The 14,070-nt window shown below is 53.1% G+C and overlaps 1 protein-coding gene across 2 annotated transcripts in view; it reads right to left on the reverse strand.

Annotated features, from left to right (window-relative positions):
* LOC144756261 (complement factor B-like) overlaps positions 1–14,070 on the reverse strand; it is a 457,893-nt gene that overhangs the window by 163,753 nt on the left and 280,070 nt on the right. For both annotated transcript variants that reach the window (XM_078645906.1, XM_078645904.1), the window contains exon 11: positions 223–320. In XM_078645906.1, the coding sequence (XP_078502032.1) occupies positions 223–320 (98 nt within the window). The remainder of the gene's footprint in view (positions 1–222; positions 321–14,070) is intronic.

A 14,070-nucleotide genomic window follows, 5' to 3' on the forward strand; every position in this document is an offset into this window, starting at 1 on the left:
CATTTGTATAACCCGGAAATCAATACCAAGAGACGCTTTATGCTAGTGTGCAGATTAGAACGGAAGTCTATCAGTACATTCCCTCACATTGTCAAAAGAAAGTAGATTCACAAATATGGAGAATTAACCTGTCGGTGTAGCAGCCCATCTACACAACAGTTTGCTATTTTAACATATATTGTACCCGCCTATAGCACACAGCATATAGCTCTCCAGACTCACCGTGACAGAGATGGTGGCAAGCCATGGGTTCTTTTCCACATCTGGCGCGTCAATATACTGCTTCGCCATCCCACACATGTCCATGGCAGAGCTTTCATCTGTATATCGGTAAAACATGAAAATGGTATTAAAATGGAGACTGTGGGATCGGTGCTCTCTACTGGGTCCCCCCCAAACATTTTGCCTTCACCCCCACTGTAGCTGAATTTGTTTTGTTGGCCATAGGGCCCTGCACACCTTACCAATGCAAACCACTGGTAAAGTCTATGTGCTCTCTCCTTTAAACATGGTAAAATTGCCTTACACCCAATTGGCAAATTTAATAAATGTTTAAGTCCCTATTCAAGTGGAACTACATGTACCTAGGGCCTGTAAATTAAATGCTACTAATAGCCTGCAGCATTCATTCTACCACTTACGTGAGAAGCCGCTTAAACACATCTCGGACCTGCTGTGGCGCCTTTTGTGTGCAATGTTAAAGAGCAATTTTGGCCTGGTAAAATAAACCTTTTGCCAGGCCTAAACCTTCCATTTAATACACATAAGTCACCCCTAGGGTAGGCCTAAACAGCCCACTTAGCTACCTTAGTAAACATTTTTAAGTGAAAACGTTTGTTTGGGAGTAGGTAGGAATGTCATGTTTGGTGTCTGAAGCATTGTAAAATTGAAAACCCTCTCTAATGGTAAAGTCTGATTTTGAGTCACAATTCTGAAAATGCTACTTTTAAAAAGTTGGCTTTTTCTTGTGCTAACCATTTGTTCCCTGTAGCTTGTACCCTGGGTCATGATTAGATGTAGTAGGCAGTTAGCCTTTATGTATTCTTCCCAGACAGCATCACAATAGAGGGTCTGAGTTTTGGCAGGAAAGGCTTGATATGGAGGGTTGGGGGGAGGTGGAGCTGTCACCTACCACACCTGCACTTCAAAGGCACTGGCCCATCTCACACAGAAAGGACTACATAATAGCCTGTTGGTCCACCAGACAGGCTAGGACCAGGGCTAGGAGGCATGAAATTCCAGACACGTCTTTTTTTTTTTTTTTAAACTTTATTTTGTTTCTCAGCAACTTGAACATCACAATCCCCCCCCCAAAATGGCATCAGTAGAAGAAAAATACAAGTGTACACAGTTCCCGCCCCAGTATAGCTCCAGCAGGTGCAGATATAGCAGTAGTCACAATAGTCACATTCTCGGGAATCAAATCAAATATACAAAGCTGACATTAAGGAACTTGTGCATAGACATTAGGGCATTACAACGACATCTACCCTTCCCCTCCACCTCCCACCACCCCATCTCCGGGCTCCGATTCCACAGCCGAGAACAAGTCCGCACTAGTTGCATCAGAATCGCTATCAACCAGCCCCTCAACGCACATCATTCTCCATGCAAGCAGATCCTCTTGCAGACGCTCATCTTTACGCGTATGCTGCATGTGAGTCTCCTCCGCCAATGTCCACTCCCCCACATCCCGGAGCCACAATGAGAAGTCTGGTGCCCTCTGCCCCATCCAGGTGATAGCCACCCGTCTCCTAGCCAACACCAAGAGCAGCTGCAACATTTTATATGAGAGGTTCCTCTTCCTGGGTTTAGGGACTAGGGCCAGCAAGCAGTGAAGAGGGGTCAGGGCGATAGGCAGGCTCGTGACTTTCCTAATATGGACCACCACTGCCCTCCAGAAGTCTCCGACCAGCGGACACTCCCAAGCCAAGTGAAGGAATCCGGCCCCGGCCGTACCACATCTAGGGCAGGTATCCAATTTATCAGCGGCAATGCGGTGTAAAGCAATTGGGGTTATGTAAGTACGATGGACGAAGTTAAAATGGATCAATTTGAAGCGTGCGTTACACAGCGCCTTCCTAGTGAGTGTCCCTATGCGTTTGCGTTGTCCCGGGTCCAAGGCGACCCCTAGATCCGCCTCCCACGCAGCCCAGGCCGGAGATATCGGGGGCGCCGAGTCGCATCTCATAGCCGTATAGAACAGTGTTATTCAAACGCCGCCCCCTGCCGCACGACAACAGAACATTCAGAGTTTGGAACACCGGAGGTGCCTCCGGATATTGCGGCCAGGTCGCCCTCGCTATGTCCCGCAGGGCCCTATAATGGAGAAACTGTCCCCCAGTGAGACCAAAGGCCTCCGTGGCCCTTTCCAGGGTCACAAAGGAATCATCGGGATACAGATCCGCTAAAGTATCACACCCGCCCTCACGCCATTCCCGGAACGACATGTGGTCTTCCATCAACGTCACCGGTGCCAATATCCACACCGGTAGCTCCCTGTGAAATGGGGCCCGCTTTAATATCCTCTCCACGACTCGCTGCCAGAGTCCAGCCGTGTGTCGAACAATATATGGCAGGGAGTCATCCGCTCCCCTACCCCGCATCAGGGCCACCTGTAGGGCCCACTCGTCTGCTCTACCAGACAGGAGTCGCAACTCCCAGTTGTCCGCACCCGCAAACCAGCGCGCAGCCGGCAGCAGTTGGGCCGCATAATAATACAGGTCAAACCTCGGGGCCCCCAGGCCTCCCTCCTCCCAGCGTCGTACCATCGTGTGCAATGCAACTCTGCTGAGTCTACCCACCCAAAGCAAGGAGGTGAGCAGCGTATCGAGTTTGTGGAATATACGAGGAGGGAGAGGGCACAGGGTATTCTGCAAGGTATACAGCACTCTGGGCAGCATAACCATCTTCGAGACGGCCAATCGTCCCGTAAGCGAGAGTGGGAGCGTGTTCCAGAAGGACACGGACTGTTGTAGGGAGCTGAGCACCCGTTCGGCGTTCCGAGCCAGCAACTGCTCGTCAGACACGGCCACCTGGATCCCCAGGTAGCGGAAGGCCTCCACTTCCCATCTAAGTCCCAGGTGCGGGAATCCCACTCGTGGGTCCTCACCGCATCCCGCCAGGGGGAAGATCAAAGACTTCGCGGGGTTAAGGCGCAGTCCAGAGGCCTCACCAAATCGATCCAAGTGGTGCAAAAGGAGCGGCAGCGATTCCCGGGGGGAGGTCAGGTAGAACAGCGCGTCGTCGGCGTATAACGAGATCAAGTGCACTGTGTCCCCCACTTGAATCCCCCAGGGGGCCATCTCGGCACGGAGTGACACCGCCAGGGGTTCAATCACCAATGCAAAGAGGAGCGGCGACAGGGGGTGCCCCTGCCCAGCTGCCACTCCTCGGACCGGGCCGCCCCGAGTCTGACCCTGACCGTAGGCGCACTGTATAGGAGTCAGATCCAGTCGCGGAAGAGGGGTCCCACTCCAGCTACCTGAAGCACCTCCAGCGACAGGGGGTGCCCGTGCCCAGCTGCCACTCCTCGGACCGGGCCGCCCCGAGTCTGACCCTGACCGTAGGCGCACTGTATAGGAGTCAGATCCAGTCGCGGAAGAGGGGTCCCACTCCAGCTACCTGAAGCACCTCCAAAAGTTACCCCCAGCTGACAGTATCAAAGGCTTTAGCCAGGTCTATCGACACCAGGACATGGGGATCCCCTCTACCACGTACCTCATGGAGAACATGGTTTAATCGCCGAAGGTTCATGGCGGTGTTGCGGCCCGGGATAAACCCGCACTGATCTTGGTGAACCAAGTGCGTCATGTGCGGTGCCAGCCGCGTGGCCAAGATCTTAGTGAGAATTTTTGCGTCAGTGTTAATGAGGGTGATAGGCCGGTCGGCCGCGGGATCACAGTCATCCCCACCTGGCTTCAGAATCATGCAAACCTCACCTTGTTGCATGGTGGGCGGGAGTGTGCCACTTTGAAGAGCGTCATGATAGATCTGGAGGAGACAGGGAGCGAGGATATCTGCAAACGCCAGATAAAACTCCGGCGGGAAGCCGTCACCACCGGGCGTCTTAGCCATTGTTAGGGCGGCCAACGCCATCTTGACTTCCCGGAGCGTCACCGCAGCGTCTAGGTCCTCCGCATCTTCCTTCGAGAGGGTCTGGAGGGTCAAGCCACGAAGGTATGGCTGATACGCTGCCTCCGTCACTAGGGGGTCCGCGGTATACACCGTCTGTAAATGTGTGCGAAGGGCCGCAAGGAGGTCCACTTCTGAGTGCACCAGGTCCCCAGCAGGGTCCCTCAAAGTCACGATCCGTGGAGGCGCCGATTCCCTACGGAGGATCCAGGCCAATAGCCGGCCCGATTTGTCCCCCTCACGGTGGAGTCGCTGACGATAGCGGCCGAGGGTGAACTTATCCAGCCGGGTGAGAATATCGTGTATGCCCTCACGGGCCGTCCTTTCGGATTCCAGGTCCGGCCCGTCAGGATCCGATAAGGCTTGACATCGGCAGAGGCGCTCCTCGGCACTCTTGAGCTCACGGAGCAGCTGTCTCCGGACCCCATAAGTCAGGTCCATACACGCGCCCGCACAACCGCCTTAAGGGCGTCCCACTTGGTCGCATAAGAAATGTCGTCAACCCCCCAATTCAGATCCAGATAGGTTCGAAGGGTCGTCTCCACATGTTCCCTTCCCACCGGGTCCTGCAGGAGATCCCCAGGCATTCTCCAGGTCCGCGGACGGGATTACGCACGTTACGGGCGAATGATCGGACAAAAACCGGGCCTGATGAGTGACCGAGAAAACAAGAGAAGCATCAACATTGGCAGCAAGGACTCTATCGAGCCGACTATGAGTGTTGTGTGTGGGGGTATAACAGGTGTACAATTTCAGTCCCGGATTATCCAGTCGCCACAGATCTACAGCACCCAGATTATCCATTACCTCACGGAGACGAGTCGTCATCCGTGGTTTCGTGCCCTCACGTGGAGGATGCCTGTCTAGCAGCGGGTCCAGCACACAGTTAAAGTCTCCAAACCAGAGAAGGGGGGCATCTAAAACAGTAACTACAAGCTCCTGTAAGCCGGAAAAGAAATAATGGTCATCCACATTGGGTGCATAAGAATTCAACAGTAGGAAATCCCTGCCATCCAGCTTCACCCGCAAGAGTACATATCTACCCTCAATATCAGCCTCAACAAACTGGACCGCCAGTGGAACCCCAGGTGCCACCCAGATCAGGACCCCCCTAGCATAGGTAGAGAAGGAGGAATGGAACATTTGACCCCTCCACTTCTTCGCCAACTTATGAGCACCTTCCTCATTCAGATGAGTTTCCTGCAAGCACGCCACAGAGACTTCATGACGGCGTAGAAAGGACAAAACCCTGTGTCTCTTGGTGCAGGTGCCCAAGCCCCGCACGTTCCAAGTTAAAAATATGTATCCCATAAGCATTGAGCTGGCCCATCCGGGCAACCAAGTCCAGCATCTGCAAACAGCCTTCCAGGGGCCTGAACCACGGTACACTTGATGCCAAATACAAACCCCCCCCAAACCCAAAGCTGCCCCAACCACACAAACTCTAAAGAAATCCCCCCCCTCCTATTCATGAGCAGAAGTAGGGCAACATCAAATCTCGCGACCCCGCCCCACTCCAACCAGTGCCAGTCAAAAACAACAACAGAACCCAGAACCCCTCTAGAAACAGTTTCCCCACCCCCACCCACGAGCAAAAGGACAGCAAAAACCAAAAACGCCACCCTGCCCTTCCCCTGCCAGTGCCAGGACGTACACAGCCACCCCATACAACCCACGAAACCCACACTCACACACAACCAATCAGACCCCCCCCCCCCCCCCAGCTCCCCGAGGACCCAATGTTCCAGGACAGTCTCCGGGTACGTCCATTGAATAGAGTCTCTATGCTGGGCGACGATCCGCCTTAGACTCTTGTGGCCCACAGCGTGACACCCCGGCGAAAGGGGCCACAGCTCTCCTCCACAGTCCAACACCCCTGAGTTCCAACACCAAGGAAAAACAGCAATGATCTGACAGAGACCCAGAAGGGGACGCCCCCACAGCGGAGGACAACAACGCAGTAACAGAACAGTACCTTAGGTCAGGGCTCACTCAAGCTGTGGACCAGAAAGGCCAGTTTCCGGGATCACCGGAGCAGTGGAGTCCGTGTCCGGCAAGGTTTCCTGCAAAGTATCCGGGACCAGGACCTCAGCAGGGGCAGATGTCTCAGGGAACTCCGGGTCGACCTGCGTCGGCGATGTTCTCATGCGCAGCGCTCCGTCCACCCCCACAGTCATCCGAGGCTGAGCAGAACCCCGGGATCGGGACCGGCGTCGTCCTCTGCTTCGACGGCATCGCTGGGGCCGGGTCCCCCAGGTCTCGCGGGGGCCGCCCCGCTCGCCAGGGGGCAGGTCATCACCCCGGATCTCGAGCCACTCCCACACCTCCGCCGGTGACTCAAAGAAGTGTGCGCGGCCCTGGGAGAGCACCTTGAGCTTGGCTGGGTAGAGGAGCATGTATTGGAGCTTCATGTCCCTGAGTTTTTGCTTAACTCCCAGGAAGGACTTCCGCTGCTCTTGGACCTGCTGAGTATAATCAGGATAGATAGAAACTCGGCTATTTTCAATTGTGAGGGACTCCATTTCCCTTGCGGCCCTTAGTATACAGTCACGATCTCTATAGTTCAGGATCTTTGCGATCAGGGCTCTAGGAGGCTCGCCTGGTCGCGGAGGGGGAACAAGGGCCCTATGTGCCCGTTCAATGACAAAGACACTGGACAAACCTGTCGAGCACAGTTGGGAACGGATCCAGGTCTCCAAGAAGCGCTCAGCGTTTCCAGCCTCCAGGCGTTCCGGCACGCCCAGGACCCTGATGTTACTTCGACAGGCCCTGCCTTCCGCGTCTTCAGCTCTTCTCTCCAGTGCACGGGTGGTGGACGTCAGGATCGCAACAGATTTTTGCAAGGAAGCCACCTCAGTTTGTAAGTGGGCAATATTGCCCTCCGCATCAGTGACCTTGTCCGCCACTTTACGGAGATCCGTCCGGAGTAGATTAACATCTATGGACACAGTTTCGATTTGCCTCTCCAAGGCAGAGTGGGATGCCTGGATAGCCTTAAGGATCTCCGCCCTGGAAGGCTCAGGCGGGCCATCCCCCCATCCTCCGGGCCCGTCTGCCGCGTGATCCTCTGTGATGGCAGACGAGGCGTGGTATACTGGACAATGGTGTTGGGTTGGGAGGATTTCGCGGACCTATCCTTACGGGCCGCCATCTGGAGGGGTAAGTCGTGAGTCCCCCCAAGGGGTTCCAAAGAGTTACAGCTTGGTCCCACCAGGTAGGTGTAGAGCTCAGTGGCGGTGCCCAGGAAGGATGAGCGGGCGAAATGCCAGTATAGTAGGCGGCTCTCGGCAGTGTCCAATCCAGGCAGGGGAGCAGCCGAGAGGACCCAAGCAATCCCCACGCAGGTGGCCCCACAAGGGCGGCAGTCCGGCACTCCCCACTGTAGTGAAAAGAAAGCGGGCAAGTAGTGATCCCCGATGCACTCACCGGGCCAGGCGGCAGGACAGCGGACAATCCAGGCAGGCGGGAAGAATTCGTAGGCCTCCAGAGGCGCTCCCACGGGAGGACACAGAAGCACTGTATCGCGGGGGCCAGGGGTAGCGCAGCGCACAGGCCGCTGCAGCGCCCGGCAGCCGGCGCAGTGTAGACGGTCGCCGAGGCAGGCCAGGCGACCCAGCAATCAGGGCAGAACGGATGTAGCGTGTCCTCGCCTCCTCTTCAAGTTGGGAGCGCAGTGGCGGCCAGAGTCCGGCACTCGTCCAAGCATCAAGGATAGGGACCGTTGGCACACCCCCAATCGATCATAAGGGCCCCCCGGAGGCACCCCCTCAAGAGTGGCCCACAGTCGCAGTCCAACCAATGGGCTCCCCGCCACATGCACGCACAGCACCACCAAGGAATCACCGGGAGGAGCAGTCAAAATGGCGGGTGAGTGGGGGAAGGGAGCCAATGCGGTCACATCTCCAAGTCGCCGCACTCCACGACCCCCTCCGAAGTATCAAGGCACCAGGAACTCCTAATGGGGGAGGTGAGTTAGATTGTGCCCCCGGGGGGGGGGAAGCAAGGCCTCAACTCCCGTGGGCCACCCCGAAGAAAGCCGGCCAGGCCGACCGCCCAGTGCCACAGGGTCCGGTTCACAGGAGGCACGGCACCATCAAAGGCTAGGGAAGCAGTACTCACGGCCACCACGCTCACCCTCGTCCCACGTGGGTCTCCTGAGGCCCCGGCAGCCGGACCAGCAGTCTCTGGCCGCTCAGCGCCCGGGGCGAAGCTCCGCCGCAGGAACACAGCCCAGGATGGAAGGCGCCCCGCCTCCTCCACCACGATTGCCAGAGACCTCCGGGGAACTCCAACACCCGCTCCTGACTCACCAACCGCGGATCGGCAGCCGCCGGTGGAGAGCCGGAGTCCGCCAAGGATTCGCCCGGCCCGGAGCCCAGAGGGCGTCAGATCAGGGCGAGTCTCTCACAGGCCGCCTCCGCGACCCAGGCCCAGACCGCGGCGTTGCGTGATTCATCACGTCGGTCCAAGCTCCAAGTGTGCCTCTGCGCCCGTCCACGGAGGAATTCGAGATCGCTCCCTCAACACGGGAGATCCCTGGCAAGTCAGGAGGTCCACCGACTCGATTCCCAGACAATGGATAGCCCGGGCAGGATTTCACAGCAGGATTAGCGGGTCCTCGGGACGGAGCTGGTGGAGCTCACGTCCTGCCGGCCATGTTGCTTGGCCACGCCCCCCCAGACACGTCTTTAAGGAGAAAACTTCAGGTTCTTCTTCCGCTTCAAAGGAGACCCTCAGACCCACTCTTCAGTACACTCCTGGACCTGGGAATTCTAAAACGGACTGCCCTGCTGCCAGAGGAAGACTCTGCTGCCTGCTGTCAACTCAGGCTGAGTGACTCCAAGACTCGGATGACTGACCTGTTCTGGGCTAGAGGGACACAACAATCTCCAGAGGCCTTCCTGCAATTGCTCAGCTGACCTGCTGCACTGGACCTGCGTGAGCACTGATGGCCTCTGCTGGAGTGCGTTACTGATCCCCATGACTGTCCTCCCCAGGCATCAGAAAGAGCTCCTCTTGTCTAACTGAAGGTTCCACCAGATCCCGCGCAAAGTGATGCGAAGCCCTGCAAAGCCTTGCTGCACAGTTCATAGTAACCGACACAGAGCAACTCAAAGCCTTACTGTATAACTTTGTCGAAACCGACGCCAGACGATGCAATGCCTCACAAAGCAACACCGCACCAAGGACATAATTCAATAGTCAGTGGGCCAAACTTGGTCCTGTGCCTAGACTGCGCTCTATCGCGCTTGGCCTGAACTTCGGACTTTGTCCCAGTCCAGCGCAATCAGATACCCTCAGTTGCCGATTTGTGCCTTTTTAATCTAAAATCCTTAAAATTGCATATCTCCAGTTCTACTGATTAGATTTTTGATGTTTAGGTGTCAAATAATTTCTTGAATGTAACTATATTTTACTAAATCGGTGTGGGATTTTTCTTGTGTTGTCTTACTATTTGAGTGCTGGATAAACACTTTTAGATATTGTGTCTAATAAGCCTGACTGCTTTTTGCCAAGCTACCAGAGGGTTAAGCACAGATTAATTTAACAAGTTCTTGTGGTTCACCCTGACAAGGATTGTGGCTGTTGCTTGAGAAGTGTTCACACACCCCCATCAGCCAACAATCTAATCCTGCAGATTGGTGCTGAGTGGTGGGATTTAGTACTTCTGCTTGTGAAGTCTCATAAAGTGATTCATGTAACACAAAAATCCCATATTAATAATTTTACACCAAATCTGACCTCATTTCAAATTCACCTTGATTGTCCTCTTGTTTTTTCAAATTCACTTCCATTCTACCTGACTTGTGCGCCTGAAAACATGGAGTTTGAGCTCAGCGACTTGGACAGCTAAACTGTGGCTTGGCTCAGAGGATTTTGCAGGGAGAGGTGGGTTTCAGCACTCCAGGGCTTCAAAAAAAGGAATTTCAGTACTCCTGAAGGCCCTCAGGGTCTGGTGGAAGGAAATCCAGTTACAGGCTACAGAGGCGGAGGTGGATGTTGAGGAGGAGGAAGTGGACTTTGAGAGGGAGCAGGAAGAGGAGATGGAAGGGAAGGATGGCAGCCCACTAATCATAGCTCCAGAGATCAGAGGAGGGCCCACAGGAGTGAAGTCCCCTGTCAGATCCTGTGGCAGCGGCAGCGACCCAGCCCACACCCTCTCCGAAGAAGAGCTAGTGGACAAGAAAGCAGAGAGAGAGAGTTCAAGCAGAATCTTGTTAAGTTAATATAGGAGGCAGCCAAGGAGAAGACTGCAGCCAAAAGGACCACTGAGTTAAGGAAATTGGCCATGCAAGAAGAGAAGAGGGCAGCAGAGGAGACTGCTGCCCAGAGGGCCCTTGAGGAAAAGAAATTACCCTGGAGGAAAGGAGAATGGCCCGTGAGCTAAGTCTCAAAGAACTGGACATCAGAGCCAAACACATCAAGTCCAGCATCAGTGGTGGCAGTGCACCTGTAAGTTGTTGGACGCTACCCGAGTGTACAGGTATTTAAATCGCGCCCTCCCGCCCAACCTCAGATTTACTACTACTCACCCCTGAGGCGAAAAGCCGGGGGCTCTCCTTGCTATCCCTTTCATTCCTGGCAATTACTTGATAAAATTGAATTGTTTGCAGAAATATTTTTAAATTGTGTATATATTTTAAACAGCCCGTTTTTAGCTGCTGACAAAGACTATTTCCTCGTGGCAAGATTAACATTGGCCCGAGGCCCCCCGAGGACTTTGCCTGACCGGTGCAGCCGATTTTAGGGCTGACGCCGGCAGGTTAGAACGGTCGCCATCTTGGGGAGGAAGGAAGGAAGAGGGTAGCGGTCCAGTTGTTGGACGCTACCCGAGTGTACAGGTATTTAAATCGCGCCCTCCCGCCCAACCTCAGATTTACTACTACTCACCTCTGAGGCGAAAAGCCGGGGGCTCTCCTTGCTATCCCTTTCATTCCTGGCAATTACTTGATAAAATTGAATTGTTTGCAGAAATATTTTTAAATTGTGTATATATTTTAAACAGCCCGTTTTTAGCTGCTGACAAAGACTATTTCCTCGTGGCAAGATTAACATTGGCCCGAGGCGTCCCGAGGACTTTGCCTGACCGGTGCAGCCGATTTTAGGGCTGACGCCGGCAGGTTAGAACGGTCGCCATCTTGGGGAGGAAGGAAGGAAGAGGGTAGCGGTCCAGTTGTTAGGACGCTCCTTACCTCCCCCCACTGGATATAAGGATGACGTCTTCCCGTCCGCGCAGCGGGCGGGCGCAGCGGGCGCGCCGGCGGCGCGCCAAAGGCAAGCCCGTCTGCGCCCGTCCGCGGCAGTCCGGGGCACGGGGCCAGAACCCCTGTCCATTCCACCCCGAATGCCATAAACAATAGGACACATATTAGGTACACCGCCAAGGATCTGCTTGCCATACGCCCCAATGCTAAAGAGAGTTGCTGCCACACTATGGCAGTAGACTCCCCCACGATGCACTGTGCGTCCTGCCATTTCACGATCAAGAAGGGAAAGGATGATAAGCTAATAGGGAAGACCTTGAAAATGTCACTACTTAATTGTAGATCCCTCAAAAAACACAGAGTAGAGATACATGATCTTGTGTTAGATGGTGATCTCGATGTACTCTTTTTAACCGAGACGTGGCTTGATACAGCCTCGACTCCAGAAACCTTGGAGGCGGTCCCGGTAGGATATAGCCTGCTCAGAATCGATAGAGAAAAACAGATAGGAGGAGGACTGGCTATAGTGCATAAGAGCGACCTACACTGTACCTTAGAGAAGGCTACTCTGCCGAACAGTGAGAGTGGGTTTTTTGCGATAAAGACTAGTCCCAAAAGTAATATCAATGGTCTTCTAGTATACAGGCCCCCGGGTAAGTCTTCACAATTTGCCACTCAGCTGATAGAACTAATAACGCAACATGCACTTCGACATAAGAAATTTCTTATTCTGGGAGACCTTAATTTTCATTTTGAAGATTTTAAATGTAGAGAGGCACAGGCCGTGGTAGAGGCTTTGAATTCATTGTCACTAACACTGCAATCACTATCTCCATCTCATCAACTTGGCCATCTTTGGACCCTGTGTTTGCTAACTGGGAAGATCTCAAAATGAACACTCCGTTGCAGATCACATGGTCCGATCATTTTGTCATCCCCTTTGAGGTGCAAAATAATCTACAGGAATGCAGCGTGATTAATTCTAATGTGCCCAATTCTAGACCCGTGAAACGCAGAGACTGGAAGAACTTTACAGAGGAAAAGTTTAAATCTGCCTTAGGTAGAGAACCTCCTCCCTCCAACGACACCCTGCTTAAGTCATGGGAGCACTATGAAAAATGGATGTCCAGGGCTCTGGACACAGTAGCACCATGGACATTTAAACCCCCTGTCAGAAAGACTCAAACGGCTCCATGGTTCTCCAAAGAACTTAAGGAAGCTAAGGCCAAATGTAAAAACATTGAACGAGGATGGAGAAAAAACTATGATCCAGAGGACAAGTCAAAATATAAAAAGGAATTAAAAATCTATCATAAACTTATTAGAGCAGCTAAAGGTGTGCATTTCAAAGAACGTATTGAAACCGCAAAAAATCCTACTAAGGAACTTTTTTCAATATATAAAGAGCTCACGGTTCCCACTAGACTTGAGGCTCAAGACACATACTCTAATGAGCTATGTGATGAGATTGCGGATTTTTGTGTGAAAAAAGTAGATTTAATACATGCCACTTTCACAGACAGCCCACATGACCATCACTCAATAGTGAGAAATGTTCCCGATACCAAGCCCCAGTTGACAAGCTTCTCGGTCCCTAAGAGATCTGACCTGCTTCCTATTATGAGAGGAATACATTCTGGATCCCCTCTGGATATAATGCCCCCTAATCGATGTATGGGGGTTCTTGATGGTATGATCGAGCAGATTGAACAGCTTATCGCTCTCTCTTTTCAGTAGTGCCATGTGCTGGAGGCTTGGAAAACCGCACAGGTTATACCCCTGAAAAAGAAAACGAACATTCATATCTCTCAACTGCAAAACCTCCGTCCTATATCCCTCCTCCCCTTCTGTGGGAAAGTTGTGGAGAAGGTTGTGAACAAGCAACTTATGCAATTCATCGAAGAGAACTCTTGCCTCCACTCAACCCAGTCAGGTTTCAGAGCAGGATATTCAACTGAATCCGCGGTCCTCTTTTCCACAGAACGCTTGAGACAACTTGTTGATGGAGGGCAGACAGCAGCGTTGGTGTTATTAGACCTCAGTGCAGCATTTGACACCGTGCTGCACTCAACGCTGCTGTCGCGCCTCTCTGACATGGGAATAGAGGGCCCAGCCCTGGAGTGGATAAGATCCTTTTTGGAAAACAGGAGTTTTCAGGTACATTGCCCTCCTTATAAGTCATCTCCTCGCAAGTTGAGGCATGGGGTTCCACAAGGCTCAAGTCTGAGCCCCACGCTGTTTAATATATATATGGAGCCTTTGGCACATATTGTGGAATCCTATGGTGTGGATATCGTCACATACGCTGACGATACCCAATTAATAATTCAACTTGCCAACAACCAGCCTGAGGAAGCCATTAACTTTTCCAATTGTATGCGGGCAGTGGCTGGGTGGATGAATAGCAACTGCCTTCGCCTAAATGGCGATAAAACCGAGTTGCTAGTGGTCGGTAAGTCTCCCTCCACCTGGTCGCAGGACTGGTGGCCGACGGAATTAGGGCCAATCCCCCGCTCAGCAGAGGTTGTAAGAAACTTGGGAATTATGATCGATGCAGAGCTTTCCTTCAAGCAACAAATTAGCAAAATCACTGGAAAATGCTTTGGAATATTAAAAACCCTCCGCAAAGTTCTCGACCTGCTCCCCTTTGGTGCCAGGAAGAAACGTATCCACGCCCTAGTCACGCCACACCTGGATTATGGCAATGCCCTTTTCCTGGGCCTGAGCAAAA

Source organism: Lissotriton helveticus, chromosome 5_1 (assembly GCF_964261635.1).
Source record: "Lissotriton helveticus chromosome 5_1, aLisHel1.1, whole genome shotgun sequence".
In the NCBI taxonomy this organism is placed as follows: domain Eukaryota; kingdom Metazoa; phylum Chordata; class Amphibia; order Caudata; family Salamandridae; genus Lissotriton; species Lissotriton helveticus.